This window comes from Furipterus horrens, unplaced genomic scaffold (assembly GCF_987537825.1).
Source record: "Furipterus horrens unplaced genomic scaffold, mFurHor1.1.pri manual_scaffold_3, whole genome shotgun sequence".
In the NCBI taxonomy this organism is placed as follows: Eukaryota; Metazoa; Chordata; class Mammalia; order Chiroptera; family Furipteridae; genus Furipterus; species Furipterus horrens.
In genome coordinates, this window is record NW_028327173.1 from 52,923,108 (window position 1) to 52,942,362 (window position 19,255).

General features: G+C 34.5%; 1 protein-coding gene across 1 annotated transcript in view; it reads right to left on the reverse strand.

Annotated features, from left to right (window-relative positions):
- NEGR1 (neuronal growth regulator 1) overlaps nt 1-17,222 on the reverse strand; it is an 857,364-nt gene extending 840,142 nt beyond the window's left edge. The window contains exon 1 of the mRNA XM_090271677.1: nt 16,918-17,222. Coding sequence (XP_090127803.1) covers nt 16,918-17,093 — 176 coding nt within the window. The 5' untranslated portion in view covers nt 17,094-17,222. The remainder of the gene's footprint in view (nt 1-16,917) is intronic.
- Between the last annotated feature and the right edge of the window lie 2,033 nt (nt 17,223-19,255).

Here is a 19,255-nt window from a genome sequence, read left to right on the forward strand (position 1 = left end):
CTGAATTCTGTGGTTTAATTTCTTTAACTGTATTTTCTTTAGACAAATGGATAAGATCATAATAACATTTCTTAACTTACAAGGTTGGGTAAGTAGTAAATGAAAGAATAAATATATCTTTAAGTTGATTTACACAGTTCATTACAAATAGTAAACAATAAAAGGTAACATTATCACCACTGTTTTTATATAAATATAAATATTCTGGGTTTGCATCATGTGATCTGAAACATGACAAGACAAAATACATTGTTTCATGACTAGGCCAAATCAAGCTGAAGTTTGCAATAGAGGGAGAGTTTCATCTCATCTGTAATAAGAGGAGAAAGGTTTACTATTTTATTATATTCCACTGGAACATGGTGCAATTTTTCAACATAGCAAACCTATTATAGAAATGTAACTTATTCATAGAATACATCTCATTATATCCTTCTAAAGGGTATGTATTTTGTCTATTTAATGGACCTCTTCAAGAGGGCAAACATGAGCAAGCCCAATAAATGTTCTTTGACCACAATGAAGTACAAATAAAACTGTTCTTTTTTTGTAGTCCTGTCAGGCAAAATTTCATTTACATTTTTGTAGCCTGAGGAAACATCCAGATGGAACATTCTGGGCAAAGAATAGTTACCTGCTTCCATAGTAGGAACCTTGATTTCATCTCTAGTTATTTTGTTTTCCTACCTGTATAGATTTACCTGTCAGATTATAAACTCCTTGAGAACAGGGAATTTTTATTTTTGTCTTATTGGCAACCAAGAACCTAGAATAATGCCCTTATATATTAAGTATTCAACAAGTATTAATAAATAAATGTCACCTGCTTCAAAGAGCAAAGTGTAGTTTCTTCTACCCTTTATAACTAGTAGTTTTAAATGTAATTTTAAGTGTTCTCTATGAATGTGGAGTAAAGGTGCTTAGTAGATAGAGGTACATTATCTGAAGGCATTAGCTTTCTAAAAATTTCTCCATAGTATGCTCTTTAGGAACACCTAATAAGATAATGATCATATTGGGCATTTAATCAAAAAGTAAATTATAGTGAGTATAAATGACTCATGGACATGGACAACAGGGTAGGGATTGACTGTAGGAGCAGGGTGGGCAGGGTAAGAGAGAGCAATGGGACAACCACAATAGAAAAACAACAAAAATAAATAAATAATAAAAACTGTGTAAACCCCAAATATTTTTTTGACTTAAACATGTATTCATATGCCAGTCTTAAAAATTGAGGTAACTTCTGTTGTTAACAAATATGACTACTGACTAAAGTTCCATTCTGTCTTTCTTGTACCATATAATGCTCCAATTAAGATTACCAGATTTTTAGTTTCTAGTTCTTCGAAGTGGAATGAGAATTTTAAAACATTTGTGGAGCATTCCAAGTGTAGAATACATCTAGATTTTAGTTTCCTACAACTATTTTACAGTTACTTCATCTACGTTTAATTAAACATAATTACTTTTAATGATTACCTTTATCAACATTTCAAGCCTTCAACGGTGTTTTTGTAGAAACTAATTTCTTTTTTATAAAGTGCATATTTTAACTGATTCTGCTCATTTCAAAATTCAACTGACAGGAAGAAATGTCATGTACATTTAAAAGAGAAATGTATTGCAGGATATGGGCACCAGTTTAAATTTATTTTAAAGAAAAGATTTAAAGATAAATGCTTTTAAAATATAGGTCAGTTAAAAGAGCTTCTTTTGTATTAACGTTGTATAGATTAACACCATAACACCATTTGGGAAAATGCTGATCAAGAGTGATCCAAATGCTTTATTATTTTATTAGTGGAAATTACACAAATTTAAAGTTTTATTTTTCCAAAGGGGATGTTTGGTGTTTTTTACATTTAAATAGTTTTTTTTTTTAATAGAAAAGAGAAGAAAAATATGTCACCAAAGTTAAATATTATATGCTAATAAAAAAAACCTTAAATATTTTTCAATTAAAACTTTTGATGACTATAGCCAGTCAAAACAAAACAAAGTTGTATTTACTTGAATATTCTTCTATATTTCTCCATGACTGCTATGTAAGTTCTCCTTTCTGCAAAGAATTCTCTCCTTCTGACTTCCTAACTGAGGTGGTAACATAACTTCTCCATTGTGTTATTGACTAAAAAACAGCATTAATAGATATTCATCCTGCCTGGTAATTCCTTGTTTTGAGATAGAGAGTGAAATAAAAAATGCACTAAGGCAAAAAAGGAAAAAAAAATGTCAATGAAAAAAAATGGCAATAGTGTAACAGTGAGAAAAGATTAAGTAATTTTCACTTCATTATTGCTTTCCTAATGTTCGTTTTCTTTAGTGACTTCCTTTCTTCTTAGATTTTTCCACTATTTACTCTATGCACATTTATTCAGGGGAAATGGGTAAAGTGTGATGACAAATGAAGCACCAAATAAGATACAGTGGCCCTGGAAATCAGAGGTATCACTGGTTATGAGAGGTATATTCAATATGGAGACCAAAATGAAACCAACTGTTCTAAAGCTCCTGGAAAATAAAATAAAATCTGTCACTCTGAGAAGTTTATGGCTTTATAATCAGTTACACAAAGAAAAGTGTATTAAACAAGAACTCAAACTAAGTTCCAGTCTAAGGTTCATTTATAAATTTAAGCCTGTGCTTATTTGTTTGAAAAATTGGAATTTCAACATTTGTTCTGCTTTCCTCATAAGAATAGTGTGATATTTAAGTAAGATGACATAAACAATGTATTTAAGATATAATTATAATTTTGTAATTATAAAAGAAATATAAATTTAAATTTAATTCAATATTTATAAGATACATTTATAACATACCTTGATTTCTACTTTAGTGGAATTACTTAAGCCTATTAGTAAATAGCAAGAGACTCTATTGAAGGCTTTTAAGTACAGAATAATTAATAATAAAAATGATTAATTATATTTTATAAATTGTCATTTTTGTTTTTGATTTCCATTTTCCTACATGTCCTTTATTGTTTATTTTCAAAGTAAGATAATATATATTGGGACCAAGTTGTTTTATGTTGTTGTTTAAATTTTTCAAACTATTTAATTTTTATAACTTTTATGACTTATTTTAATAAATTATAGCCATTAATGACATCCATAAAACATTTAATAATGTATGGATTTATTTGATGATGACATAACCATCATTCAAAATGCCAATATTTTATTTCTTATTAGAAAACTAACTCTCTTTCTAAACATGAAGAATAATTGAAAGAAAATATAACAAAGTCTAATTTTTCTATAGATGGAAAACCATTACAAAAATGTATTTTATATATTTGTCTATTTTAAGATTATATATGTTAATATAATAAATTTATAATTTATATTATTTTACCAAATGAACTGGAAATATGTAGTCATCATTTATTCATTAAATAGTTCAATAACTGTACATAATATAACATTTTTCTTGATCAGATATTGTATAACTCTATTACTACCAATTTATGTACACTCTATAATCACATTTTTTGCTGTGCTATATTAACTTGAAACTTTTAGATAGTTTTTTTTATTTCAGGTATGCATGACTAATGATAGTTGTTTGCCTCTTTGAACACCAACACACCTGCTACTTCCAAATGAAAATAATATAAAATAGATAATAAATTAACTCTGTTTAAAAGGATAGTTTTTGTTAGCCTTTAATTTTAACTTTGTGGCATTAACATCCATCAGTTTTCATATTGCCATGTATTATTAGAATGTACCAAATTTCCTCTTTTGAATTTTCTATACAGAAAATAATTGACATAAAACACTGCAATTTAATTTAACAATTAGGAATTAATTTCGATTCTAAAGAATATCTCTAATTTACTAAGAAATAACATGTCAATGCTTAAATTAATTTAAAGAAATGCCAAACAATCAGTTGATTATTTATTGAATGTCCCACTAAATGTTTGGTAATATATACAGCAGGCATTGGAAACCAAAAGTCCTTTACCTTTAAAACCAAACTAAGGACACTTTTTAAATTCATAAGGCATATAATATTAATTATACCCATTAGAGACTTATATGATTTTCAGAAAACTTCCAATGAGCTGCATCCTTAATTTTATAAATTTAAAAATTATTTTCTTATCAGGCTATAAAAATCATAAGCACTATCTTCATTGTCCTGATTCAATATTCATCACAATTCTATAACTGTGAAATTTATTTGATTGGCCCTATCAGATTGGTACTGAATTATCCCTCCCAACTTATGATATACTATTGTATATCCTCTACTTAAATAAGGAATAGAGGAAAAACACTACAGCACCATTCACTCTAGAATTTGAATGCTTTTAGTCCTTTAACCAGGTAGTTCTGGCCATAAATTACAGCTATGTGCAAGGAAGAATGAGGAAGGTAGAGAGAAAAGACACTGACATGAGAGTCAGCTGTGCGGTGAATAATGCTTAGGACATATTCTCATATGTTATTACCAGGATTCACAATAAGTATAGTATAGGAGTAGCTATCAGTATATCTATTTTACCAACAATAAAACTGAGTCTCAGAAAAACCAAATAGCTTGCTTGTGACCAAAGAGCTAATAGATGGTAAAGTAGAATGTTAAACCTAAGTTGTTCCTTACTCTGTACAACACTGTTTAAGAACACAGATTGAACTACAATATACATTCAATAGAAAGGACCTTATCTCTTACTATTGTTGTGTCTCAAACTTATAAAAAGTGCCTAGTATATGACAATGACTCAATATATATATATGCTGAAAAATGGTGAAGCTCTTTTAGAACACATTCCCTGTGTTAGAGGAGGGGGCTACACAATGAGATAAAAATATAAAATAAATTCCTGAAATGAAGGAAAAAATGAAAAATAAATTTAAGTATTCTAGAATTCAATAAACAAATCCTATACAAATATCAATATGTAAAGTTCTGTGAATGATATGCGATAATTTAAGTGAAATACTTTTATATAAGATAATGCCTGTTATATTTCTTTGTAGAATAAAAATAGATAACAATATATTGTAATATAAAATTGATAGGATAAACATTATAAAATGGAAAGGTGTAGAAATCAAAATTGAGGAAATAGGAGTTAGAATTGGACTAGAGAGTGTTGAAAAATTCTTGTATGATATGAGACAAAAATAGGACTTCAGATTAGGAAAGCTTTAGATAACCAAGGAATAAAACATCAGGACACTTACCCATCTTTTAGGGTAAGTGTAAAAATCTGTAGAAGGTGACAATGAAAACACATGAAGGAAGATTCTTAAATTACATAGAACAAGTTTTCATTTGATTAGGCTATCAAGTATATGTATTTATATCCTCTTCTACCAGCTAGTGGAAAAAGGCAACTATCTAATTTCAATATGTTTCATTTCCTTTTTAAAGAGAGTTCTAAATTAGTTTGATTCACTCTTTAAAGTTACACCAGAATTAGCATTCAAATGATTAAAGTGAAGACTTGGAAAACTACAACAAGCAACTACAGCTTTTCCTTTTTATTAAGGATTAGAGTATGCAGAAAGCCCCAGGAAATACTGTGCCTTAAAAAACAAATAAGCATGGGCTTTGGAGACACATAGGCCTGGGACCAAATCCTGGTTATATTGTTTATTACCTGTATTAAAGTTCAGAAAGTTATTCATCTTCTATGAGTTTGTTTCTCCACTTAAAAAGTAGCAAGAAATTGTAGGTTGCTGTGAGAATTCAGTGAAGTAACCAATGTAAAATGCCTAACTATAAATGATGTTCAAAAGTTGTTTATTTTTCTCTAATATTATCAGTAACTTTCATTAGGAATGAAATAATTTTGGATAAAGTAATATTCTTGGTAAATTCTTTTTAGTATCTAATACATGCTAAGTACTTTCTCGTTTAAAATAATTTAACATGTTTCCTCAAATATATAATACATCTTCTTGATTTTTTTTTATCACTGTCAACTCAGCAGTAGTTAAAATTCAGTGGGTGCTTAATAAATGTTAATAACTAAATAAACAATAAATTTACCCTTTGTTTTGATCTAGTTTTCGTGAGAGACACAGATAGTAGAAAATTCAGGAGGCTTGGGATAAAAGAACCTAGATTTGAATTCTGGCTCAGCAATTACCTTTTTTACCAGAGGAGATTACCTTATTTTTCTCAGCTTGTGTTTACTTGACTACAAAACCAGGAAAGCAATACTTTACTGCATACTGTTGTGATAGTATGTCATACATAGTAGGTACCCAGTGAGAGGTGAATCTGAATCATGATGTTGATGGTTCTATTATTATTATGAACTTAAATCATTCTGCTGTACATTTAGCAAATATGCTGAATTAGAGTAAGCATTCATATTTTTTGAGATTCTTGTGATTTTAATGTCTATGGATAAAATAACAATATAGACAGAAAATTCTTGCCCATACGGACTGCTTCTAAACTGTACTGCCTTCAGCATAATACGTAGATGTGGTAAGGATCCACAAAGGCATATTTAACCCTGATTAACTATTTGGTTCTCCATCAAGAATACACAGTTGGCTGTTAAAAAAAAAAAATCTAGCCCTTTAATTGGCCATTCCAATGTTGTCACCTCTTCCATTTCTAAACTCTCACAAATGTTAATCTTCACCCTCTAAATCCTCCACTGCTATCACATTATATTTTCTAACCCTTCTTATATCTTCTCTTCTGTCTGTTCTCATTTATTCATCTGTCCTTGATATTTCATGGGGCCATCCAGTTAAAGTGATCTTTTACTTTTAGTAAGTGAATCAAATCATCAGTCTGTTGAGCATAACATGTATGGTTCTAGTGCTATTGAGTGCTCTGGGTCTGTACCTTAGTAACTTAAACCTCTTTTGGTGTATTTTGATTTTCAGATTTAAAGTCATTCAACTTGCTTATTGAATACAAGTTGTTCATTAAATAGTACCTTTAAAATATAAAATGTCATGAGTTTAGCTAAATTATTACAATGCTGTTGCTGCCTTAGCATCCACTGTGTGTGGCCAAAAGGCAAGCAGGGACTTTGAACTGACATCAGCCCCTCCTTCAGTCTGTACCCTAGATAATAGCCTGATGAGTCACAACTAAATTTAAGTTCCTGTTATCACTTCCCTAGCAGTCCGTGTGAGTAACCTCCCTGCGTCTTTTTGTTCTTCTCTTAGATAATCATCTTCCAAATACATTCTTTATGGTTTGAATTGACCAATTCATCCTTGGTTAAATCCAGCTTAAAGCACCCTACCCAGGGACCTTAAAAGGCACATGTTTCAGGTCTTGTCGCTTTCTCTGCGTACATCTTGCCTAGAACTCCCCGTGTGGCCCCAGGAGGCATGAAATTGACCTCTTCCAGGACCTGTAAATAGTAAACTTCTCTACTTCAATTTCTTTTGTAGTCTTGTATTGAACCAGGGCTCAATATCTGATACCCCCAAGGTATCAGATATTATTTCAAAAAAATCACAAAAACATATATATTCAACAAATACTGTATAATGTTTTAACATAGAATTGGCACAGCAATTTAATTGGGGGAAAATATATGCATGTCAGTAATTAAATAGTGTCAACAAATTCAGACTGATATCAGGAAAAGCCTGCAAAAAATTGCTAGCTAATATAAACTTAATGTTTACTATATAGTAGATATTGTGTTAGCATTTTATAAGCATTATCTCATATCATCCATGTCATTTTGCTATGAGGTACTAAGTGAGGGTAAGGCTACATAGCCAGTAAATAGAGAAATAGAAACTCAAACTCTCATCACTCTTATTCTAGATACCTCAAAGCATGATGGGTTTTTTCAATGCAACTAAACAATTAAAATAAAAGATAAGCTCTGTGTGTAAGCAAAAGTAATTCTTTATATCTATTTCATATTAATGATGTATGAGCAAAAAATCAATCAATGGCATATTCTCATGAAGACAAATGAGCTATTCCAAGATTTATATATAATTTCATTTTATGAACATATTACAAAACATTCGTTGGTCTCTGACCCCAGTGCATTCCAAAGTACAGAGCTATTATCTTTTAACATAAACATAAATGCACTAGTAATCTGGGAGGCAGACATACACGTGAGTGTAAAATATGATCTCAAAACTTTGATTTGTGCAATGTATATTACTTCATCATGGGAAGGATGTAGGTTTAACATTATTCCAATTATTTAATGAATTATATAAATGGAAATTCATTACTTTCTATTATGATTCTTTCATATAGTAAAATTTGTGGGCTTTAATTTATGTCATCCCAGTAATCTAAAATTTTAGGTAATTTTATTAGAAATTACTCATACAGCATAACATACCTTTATCTCTTTCTTCCTCCCTTTTTCCTTTCTTCCTTCTTGTCTTCAATTCCTACACTCAACATTCAGGTTTCGAGCACTAATGTGTCAAGCACTATGTCAAGCAGTATGGATGTCATTTTCTAGCCAGTTGATCAATTACCAAGACATTAATTTGAAAATAGGTTTTTCACAAATCAAACATATCTAAGTATGGTCTCCTATAAGAAATATTATATCTATAAGATTAGAAAAACCTTATGATCCATTTGATTTATTTACTTAATATCCCAATGCAATAGTATGTAATGTTACTAGAGAGAAAATACAGGCATTACTCTCTTACCTTCTGATTACAGCTCTTATGTTCACAATATCTCCTAAATCCTTTTAATATCTCTAAATTTAATTTAGTTCAGGAAAGGAAAAGAGTTTCTGAAGACAACAGAACACATTTTTCCCATAGCCCTTTAAATCAGCCAAAACCTTTCAATACTTTATGGCAGGAGCTATAGCTTTAAAGAAACCCTATTTTGTAGCATGAGCATAGGCCCTGGACCTGTGTCCAAATGACTTAGTAAAATACAGTAAAGAATAATTTAGTCCTAGACTGAAAAGGGTTATAAACATCTCTCTTAAATTGAACAAATTACCAGCTATCCGGAAAGTATAATATATTGGCTTCTGTTCAAAAGAACAACACTTAATGTTGGCAACACTGCCAAATTCCTGCTTTCTTATATTCCCCTTTTCCTAGAAAAAGTGATTAAAACACCAGTCCCCATGCCAGCTGGATGCATAAGAGCATCAAAGGTCCTCTCTCAGGATTCAGAACTTGATATGGCTTAGAAACCGCAATGCTAATAGATAACCTCCCCAGCATTATAAATCAAAGACAGATGACCACATTAAAATTCTATCAGTTGTATCAATACCCTGTGGTTTATAAAGTACTGTTGACCTAACTCTGGAAGACATTTAGAATGATACTAAAGTTCTGCCCTGGTTTGGGTTGTGTAGCTACAATACTTTTCACAATTGAGAGTTATTCATCCATAGCAAATAGCCAATTCTCTCTACCTCTTTACTTTTATTGATTTTATTTAATTGAAACCTTTGGAGAAAGGAAGAGGAGGCTCCAGGAGCTGAGGTAGAGACAGAAAAAAAAGTTTGCTATTTTGAACTGTTCCTGTTATCTGCTGATTATAATTGTACATAGCAAAAGCCTTCCTATGTAATTTAAAATCTTGGGTCTTCTTAAAATTATAACTACATCTCAAAATCTTACAGTAAGTATACCATTGCACTTCAAACTTTTTCTTCTGAAACCCACAGTAAGAAACATATCTAAAATCTTGACATAGTACACACACAATAAAAGTTTAATCAAACAATACTTTACTTACCTTTCTTATGTATGTCTTCCACCCTATTATAATACTCTTTATTTAAAAAATACTTTTAGTATCCAATACTTTTTCTTCAAGACACACTGTAAGTTGTATCCTGCAATTTAATGACACTAAATGATTCCAATGTATCTTAACCCATTAGGACTTTGCAGGAATTACTTTATGCCAGGGCTATTCATATAGATTTAATAAAAAAGTACTTAATCACTGTAAGCATGTAGATCCAACAGAGTATAAAAGATATTACAATTATTAAAATCTGAAACAATAAACTAAAGAACAAATATATTTATTTTTTGTTTATCCTCCTGTGGATTCATTAATAAAAAATAGTGGATGTTAGCCTGAGATATATAGAGTTTTTGTTAAGGCCATAGGGATAGAAGAACAACAGTTGTGGAGCTTACAAACCCAGGTGTTTTGCCAATAAAAATTAATACAGCAAAGAACAGAAAGCACAAGCACACTTTAACAAAGGTTCAAAAGTAGTACTATTATTAAATTTCTTCAATATCATTAACCACATTTTTAGATAATGGTGACTTAATTAAAATCCAATCTGATAATGATTATAGCCATATAGAAAAATCTTATATTTTATTCCCTAGGAGTCTGGGAGGTTCTTGTTTCTACTGGTGAATTTGAAACACATAAAATACCTGATAAAAGAGCATATAACCCAGTTTAAAATTTCCTTTACAAAAGCTAAAAGGCAGGTAATGTTATGCTCTGAGGGGAAAATACAACACTAAATTTTTACTTTTTCTTATAAAGTAAAGCATCAATGACAATCTGTAATAGATCAACAAAACTTTAAGAAACACAGAATGGCAGAGATTAACAAGCAACTGCCCTCCCAATTCAGAAATCCTCTCTTGATCATCTTTGAGGGCCAGTTCATTAATGGTTCTTAAATTAACATCTTTCCTGTGAACATGTGGAGAAATGTACCAAAAGTAGGACTTTATGATGACTGCTCATTTATACAGAAGCCAGACACTTAAACAAATGTCTCTCAGAAAGTTTTTTGAAGAAATTAGAGGGAAGGTCACTACATCATCTAATAGTCAGTTAAGAGAAAGAGTAAATTGAAAGCATACAAACAAACAATACTTACTAATGAAGATTCCCTTAACTATTCTATGTATGTGGTGCCATAATATCTTAATTTATGCTAATTTGAACAGATATGATAAAAATAATTTGTTTTTTACTTATTTTTATTGTATTTTCCATTATTATTTATCTCCCTTATGCATCCCTCCACCCACAATCACCACCCTGTTTTGCATGTCCACAAGATTTTTTCCTTTTATGCTAAAACCCTCTACCCTCTAACTGCCCCTCCCTTTCTATAGCTATCATCCTGTTCTCTATGAGTCTGTCTCTATTTTGCTTGTTAGTTCAGTTTGTTTATTAGATGCAACATAAAAGTGAAATCATATGGTACTTATCTTTCTCTGACTGGCTTTCATAATGTTCTCTAGGTCAATTCATGCTGTCCCAAAAGGTAAAATGTTCTTCTTCTTCTTCCTTTATTTATTTATTTATTTATTTTATATTTTTTATGACCGAGTAGTATTCCAGTGATTTGATTTCTAATCAAGAGATTCAAATGGTTTGGGACACTAATTTCTACAGTTAAATACTTCAACACCTGAAAAAATGAACATTGTTATGGTCATATAGTTCATAAGAAACTGAAAACTCTTTGGATATCTATATTTCTTGTTTGCAACATCCCCCAATGTTGCTTTCCAATGCTAACAAGCAACATTATGGTGCCGTGGGCAGAGTAGTAATTTAATCAAATATCGTTAAAATCACTGAAACTATTACTTTTCACCTTGTATTAATTAGGACTCTACCAGCAAATCTTAAAATATTCTGGATATTTGAAAGAGAGGGAATTTAATGGAGGGAACTGATTACAAAGGGATGGGAAAGCTGAGAGTCAAACCCAGCAATTAGAACAGCAGGAAAGCATTACTGCTCCTAGGATGAAAGAACAAATGGATGAAGCATAAACAGAACCAAGAGCCAGTTATGGGGTGGAAAATAGAACAAAGAGGATCCTTGGGAGATGGAGACACTGCTGGATATTACCCAAAGCAATGAAGGAGGGAAGAAACAAACACCTGGCCTCTAACTCCTCCATTCTTCAAAACTACCTATTATTGGCCAACCACAGCCTAAAGTCATGGCTGACTGGGAAATGAGGCTGAGGGGTTAGTTCCTCCATCTACCTCCAATACCATCAGACCTGGAACAGTTGCATATAGAATGTGTACATCTATCTAAACTCTTCAGAAATTGGTGTTACAGAATTAACTTATTTCATGGAGCTGTTTAATTGCAAAGCCAATTTATTTAAAATAAGCACTTCTTTAATGTTTGTGTTCAAAGGTTTATACAACCACATCCACTTACACATTCTTCCTATCTAAAAAGACTGGGCAAGAGAAGATTTATCTATGAATTTAAAAAATACTATTGTTCTTCAATATAATAAATAATTGAACATTAATATACCATATAGTAAGTTATGCTAAGAACAGCTTGAGAAAATCACTACAGGTAATATTGTAGCATTTTATTCCATATTTTGAAACACATTTTTCCAAATTGACTCAGCATAACAATCTATCACCCTCTCTTTTTTAAAGAAAGGTAAAAATCAGAATTATAAATATATTTGTTCAATGGCACTATATAATAAACATACAAGTTTTTAAATAGTGTCTTAATGTTCAAAATTGAAAATATCTATACACCTGAACAGTTTATCTGGGATCTGAGATGCATCGCTGTGTAGAAATGACTCAACAGACAATATAAGACTCTTTAATTATATTCCTGAAGTGTAGCATAACTGATTTCTATTGCTACTGGTAATTCTTCATTCTCATAAATAAATCATTTACTCTCTTGTATTCAAACTTAACTAATTGATGTAGTCTAATCAGAAGGCAAATGTATTGGACAAATGGGCTGAGAAGTAATAAATACTTGTCATATCCATTTATAAATCCACTTAAACAAGTTTTGTGTCTTCCAATGAAAATATATTCTGTGGCAATATGCTCTATGTTTTATGTTTCAATCAAAAGTCTTCTTATTACAATATCATATAAGTTCCATTCAAATCTACTGTATTAAAATAACAGAGTTGTGTTCAACTTTGTTAAGGTAAAAGATATCATCTACAAGAAAAGAATCTCCCTTCCTTTGATGAAAGCATGACAAACATAGAATAGAATATTTTGAATTTGTATCAGGAAGGTGGCTTAAAGTATACAAAATGTATGCAGAAGAGTCGAATTAGAAACAGATTGAAATAATTAGCATAAAAATAAAATGTGTTTTTAAAAATGTTCAGATATTGGGAGGGTGGAAATGAGGATATTCCTTGTATTGTTTCCAGAGAACATTATAGACATTTTGGACATGTTAACACAACTGTGTTTGTTAATAAGGTAAGAATAAAACAATTGATTCACCTTAAAGTCACTAAAACTATATTTTAAAAATTCATCTGAAATTTATGTATTGATCAGAACTGAGTTATGTTCCCCTTGATTTTCCACATCTAGAAATGCCAGGTCCTGAAGTGTTATCGATGTGGTTCTAGCATCTCCTGTTCTTTGCTACATCATTCATGAAACATTGACTCAGACCTTCCACATAATGCAAAATGCAATTTGAAGACTTGAGAAAAAGTTAATTCCTCCATATACAGTTTAACAAGTTTTGTTAAGTATAAAATATTAGTACATATTAAATGTAGTTACAATCATCACTTTTTAATAATTTCATGATTATGTTAGTCCGTGTTTGTATCAAATTACAATATACTAGACATTCATGCACTTATATGAATCCAAAGTTTAAGTAGGGGAAGTACCAAATGTTACTTTATTGAGTAGATGCATCTTTAAATACTTTATCAAGAAGGTCCAAATAGCTCAAGTGAATCCTTCAGAGATTTATCAGTGAATAACATTATTAGAAGAAAGGAATATTTTGACATTTAATATATTGCTTCACTAACCTTAAAAGACAAAGTTAAAATGGTAAGAATGTTGAAATTATAAAATGAAATTTCATGATAAGTCCTCTATTTAAGTTAAACAAAGAAGATGGTTTACAAATGAGAGATATAGTTAGTAGATCATAGAATACATTTTTCTTTTGTATTATAAACCAGTTTTTTTATTATTTTCTATAAAACAAACATTGTAGCACATAAGAGATAAAAAAAGTATCATTTGACCTTTAAACTTCTGTTTCATTAATGTAACCACAAGTTACTTTCAGGCCTTTAGCACTTAAAGTTATTTGATAACTGTTATGCTACTATTTGCTCTTTATTAGACACCCTGAGGAATGTGTTAAATTAAAAGTAGAGTATATTGTGTAGAGCTTAATAAATAATCAGTAAAGTATTCACACCAGATTTAGGTACTTTAATGAGGCAGGGTAAGGTTAAGGGTAAATTTGTTTTGTTTTCTAACGAGTTACAAAATACATCAAATATAATTCTAAATATCCAAAGCAAAAACATAAAATACAACTCTGTGACATTTCTTTTGACAAAAAAATGTCACTTGAGTCATATTCAATTAGTTTTTAAGTTCTGTCTGTACTGTTCTATGTATACAGAGTTAATAGCAGTTGTAGGACAAGAGTTAAGAAAAATAACTGAAAATTTCCTCTGTGTGTGTGTGTGTATGTGTGTGTGTGTGTGTGTTAAAATAGTTAGAAACCCGTAGATAATTTGTATTAAGGCAAAAAGTGGGCTACTCTCTATGAAATTCTTGAATTATTATCAGCAAATTACTTAGAGTAAAAAGTAATACATATCAGATTTCTCTTGCATATGACAAAAGATTTCTTTATTATAAAAACATTGTAAATGGTTAGAAAGATCATTTAGAAGAGACAGAAATTCTATTCTATTTAAAATTTTTTTAAGTCAAAAGCCCCTTAAAATAAGATATTACAAAACTCAGAATATAGCAAAAAAAAAAAAAAAAAAAAAGTGAGGTACAGTGCATACAAGTATACAAGGACAACACCAAACCAACACTGGAAATACTGTCCCCACTAGTTAGTAGGGCTTTAGTATTGAAAGCAATGAGTGAACTATCCGTAGGTCTCCTAGAAGCAAAATGTGGGTTCAGCTATTTCAATTAGCTATTATATTAATTAGATTGTCCATTAGAAACAAAATGTCAAGATATATCATAAAAAGACAAGCAGTCTATCAATCCTTCAGATTGAAAATATTAATGCTCATTACAAATAAGCAATATGCTGCCACAAACATATAATAGATTGCACTTCCCATGATATTTGTTTACAGCCTCTGAAAATAGTGCTTCATCCTTACCATCATTGTTCAAACTTTTAAAACAAACTTAATATAAAGAACATAAACGTGGTCTTAATTTATAGCCTCTGTGTGACAAAGAGTTCATCACTTTGGGCAACAATAAAAAGGTATTTTACTAAGTTATAACAATTATTCATTATTTTTGTATACATCCAGTGGCATTTGTGATTACAGCAAAAAATAACAAAGTATATTATAAAAACATACCATTAGTGTATATTAGATACTGCAAGTATATTCCCCACACATTTGGGCTCATAAGCATGTTTCAGAAGGTATAAGTCATATACCACACCCAGATCTCAGATCATTCAATTTAAAATGTTATGTGATCTAAACAGAAACATATCTCGCTCCTTCAGCTTAGACATGCCATGTGTACCGATTTTGTTCAATCCACACTTATAAGCCAACTACCACCCAGTGGAGAGAAAGAAGATCTTTCAGGGAAATTTGAGGTGTACATCAGGTGGAGGTGTCATGGGGAAAAGGAAGGGCAATGGAAAATAAAAGAATAAGGGCATTTAGTCTTGTTTAGATCTAAGTACGCTGATCATCAATTTATATTTTCAAGGGAGAGAAAATGTTTCCAGAAGCTCACTCTGCAGTGCTACTCAGGGGTAACATCAGGCTATGGATATTCACTAATGACAAAACGTGTCAATGCTCACGCTTAGGGTGGAAAGGGGAAGAAAGGAGAGTGAAAAAAAGAAGTAAAACTGAAGATGGAAGAGGGAGGGAGGTGGGAAGAAAGGGGGAACAGAGAAAACAGAGCAGGGCAGGGAGAGGGGGAGAGCTGGATCCTGGACACATGTGTGAGTGACAGTGTGTGGAACAGTGAAGAAGTGTGTGCCTTTGAAACAGTAAAAGAGAATCTGAATGTGAAAGTGGGTGTGAGAGCACGGAAGATCCAACATGCGTGAGGATGTGACACAGGGCATGTGCAGGAGTGTGTTTAAGAAAGAGATTAGTGAGTGTGGAAAAACGGTATAGAAGGGTGTGCGAGGGAACATGCATGTGTATGTGACAGGGATAGGGAGAGAGATGCTGAACGTGACAGCAAAAAATAAAAAAGGGATGGAAAGACCACAGAATAGGGACATTAATGAGGAACAAAAGTGAGGAGTGAAGAGTGGAGGAAAGGGGTTTACATAAGAGGGTCAAAAATTAAAGTGGTGGTGATTTAAAAAAAGAAAATCGAGGATAAAATAGAAAAGAGAAGAAAGAATAGAAAATAGTAAAGGAGGGGAAAGAGGCAATGGACGGAAAAGAGAGTAAGAAGGGGGGATGGGGGAAAAGAAAGAGAAGGGAGGAAAGGGGGAAAGCGATAGAGGAAAGAAAGAAAGCTGAAGGGAAGGAATTGAGCCTAAGTGTCCAACTGAGAGGGAAAAGAAATGGGAGCAGGGAGCCAGCAGTTTGAAAAAGTCAGTTAGACTAGAGTAAAACGGAAACAAACCTGATCAACTTGTCAGACTCTCCAAGAGTACCCAATGACAGTAAAACAGAGACCTTGTGAATTGAGTTTCAAAGTGCCACCTGCCCCTCCTAACCCGCACACTTCACTCATCCCGGGGCTACTTGGCGTTCGGGCAAAGTGCTTTAGCATCACGAGTCCAGCTTGCTACCTGCCCCAGCATAAAGGGATCAGGGCTGGGGCGGAATCAGCACCTGGATGTCTTGAGACGTGGTCTTTGGACAGTGATCGCCACCAGCATCATTACTCGGTTTAAAGAGAAAGAAAGAAAAAAAAAAGTGGAAAGACAGACGGAACGATAGACAGACAAGTAGGAAAGGCACGCCGTTCTTCCTACCTAAGCACCGCCGTGTCCCCTTTTCTGACCATCATGTTGTCCACGGCCGCCCAGGGGAAGTCCACACTCTGTCCAGCCGGGAGGCAGGAGGGCAGCAGGCAGCAAAGGCTGAGCAGCACCGCTGCCAGCCACTGGTTCGAGCAACAAGCGCCCTGCACCAACAGCATCATGTCCATCCCTGCTAGGGCTGCTCACTCTCCAGAAGCTTTCAGCTCGCACTCCCCCACCCCCTGGTGCTGGCGAGTCTTCCCGGGAACCAGGCGGCGCGCCACAGGATTTCTTTTTTTATTTTTTTTTTCCCCTTTTTTTTTGGTGGGTGGGTGGGTTTCTTTTCTTTCTTTCTTTTTTTCCCTCCTAGTTGTTGGATGTTGTTTCTCTCTCTTTTTTGGCCTCCCCTCCTCCTCCTCTGTACTGTCCCTCCCTCCCTCCCCTCCCACCCCCTGGCACCACACTACACCTCCTCTCGGTTGCTTTTGGCCGAGTCCGGAGTGTGTCTAATTCTCGGGCGGCTAGCACACCATCTAGCGAGAAGGCGAGCGCGCCGGCGAGTGAGGGAGGAGGCGCGGTGGCGGAGGCAGGGCGAGCAGCAGCAGCGGCGGCTGCAATCGCAACAGCAGCAGCAGCAGCCGCAGCAGCAGCAACAGAAGCAGCGCGGGGCGCAGCGGCGGCCCGGGGCTCGCGCGCGTTGCCAAGCGGCCGTTTCCTTAGCAACCCTGCCCGGGGAATGGGGATGCAGCAGGGAGGGGGTAAATGAAGGGGAAAGAAAAGAAAGAAAAGAAAGAAAACGAAAAATATATATCAGGAGGAGGTATATCGCAATTATGCAAACTGCGGAGGAAAGAGAGATGCATCGTAAACAGAACGCTTCCCTTCCTGTCATGGGCACTGGAGTGATGCTTTGCTAGAAAAGTCTCCGAGTCGGGCTGAGGTAAAGAGAGCAGAGGGTCGCTTTGCTTTCCCTCTCCCGTGAGCTTTACCTCTTGAGGCACCGTAACTTTAAGTACTCCAAATTGTGGTCGGCGCCATCGTGATGCCGGGGACTGTGAGGTTTTGTTGCCTATTTTTTTATCTGCTTACATTCTCTCCTGGGTGGTTGTGCTACAGTTAACCAGCGGCCAACTAGTTCACTATTTACCTTTTTGGGGGGGAATAGGTAGGGACAGTGGCTGAGGCTGCTTTTTTAGGGGCCAGAACGGGGGAGTGCATACAAGGCCTTGCAGGAGAGCAGCTGGAGTGTCTATAGGATCAGTCAGTATGACTTAAGAGGGCGCCTCCCTTCCCCGTGCGTGTTGACACAAAATTGTTTGGGGTGGGGGCGGTGTATGTGTGTGAGGTATGGTCAAAGTGCAGCGTGCGTGAACGCACGTGAGAGTATATAGTATGCGCGCGCACGTGCATGCGCGCGACCGTGCGCGCCGCACGCAGGCGCACTGGGAGGGATGGGGCGGGCAGTGCCGGGTGCAGAGTCGGAGAGACTGCAATCAAGTGTTTTAATTGTGTAGAGCCAGGCCGTCCTGTTATGTAAGAGGCACTTTAACCCATTTGAGCCTATTAGGCTGAATGATCAGCGCATCCGTGTTTAGGCAAGGCAGGGTTATCGGGGTCAACGAGTCACAGTGTTATATTTTTTAACAGTCTCCAAACCAGGGTGGACAGGCTTCCTTCCTGCTCGGTGGTGCAAAACCGCTACCCTGCCTCCCATGCCGCAGCCTCTTAGCTGCTTGCCCCGCGGCTGCAAGCCGCTCTCTTGGCCCCTTGCAGAGCTGGGTGCTGGGCGTAGGGCCGCCCCCTTCATCTTCTGCTTCTTAAACTCATTTCCAGATTTAAGAACCTTTAGATATTCCGGGCCGTTTGCAGATCAATGCAAGAACCGAGGCTGGAGTCAATAGCAGTTATGCCAATCAATGTTGTTCAGTGAGGAGTTTGGAAAGCAAAGCCGGGAAGTGAAGGAGAAGCAAGTACAGTAATTTAAAAATATGCTCACCACTTCCATTCATTCTTCCCTTCCTCCACCCCTACCCTCCTCAAGCAGTCTTTATAAAGATTTTCTTCGCCTGACCCCAGTCCTTCCCTTGGAGGAAATAAATAAAACAAAACCTCATACATCCTAAACTCGTTTTCCGTAATGCTAGCAGGGTCCTTTGGCAAAGCGCGCAGAAGCAATAATCTCTGCAGGGGTCAGCATCCGGCTGCCTCCCCAGACTGAGCTCTTTACGAGGCAGGCGGGGAGTCGTTTTGCTTGGCGGTAGCGGTGCTCAGAGTGATTTTTATCGCCCTTCGTGAGGATATGTGGTGAAAGCGGAGGGTTCCCATCACCTGTGACAACCACACTGACTGA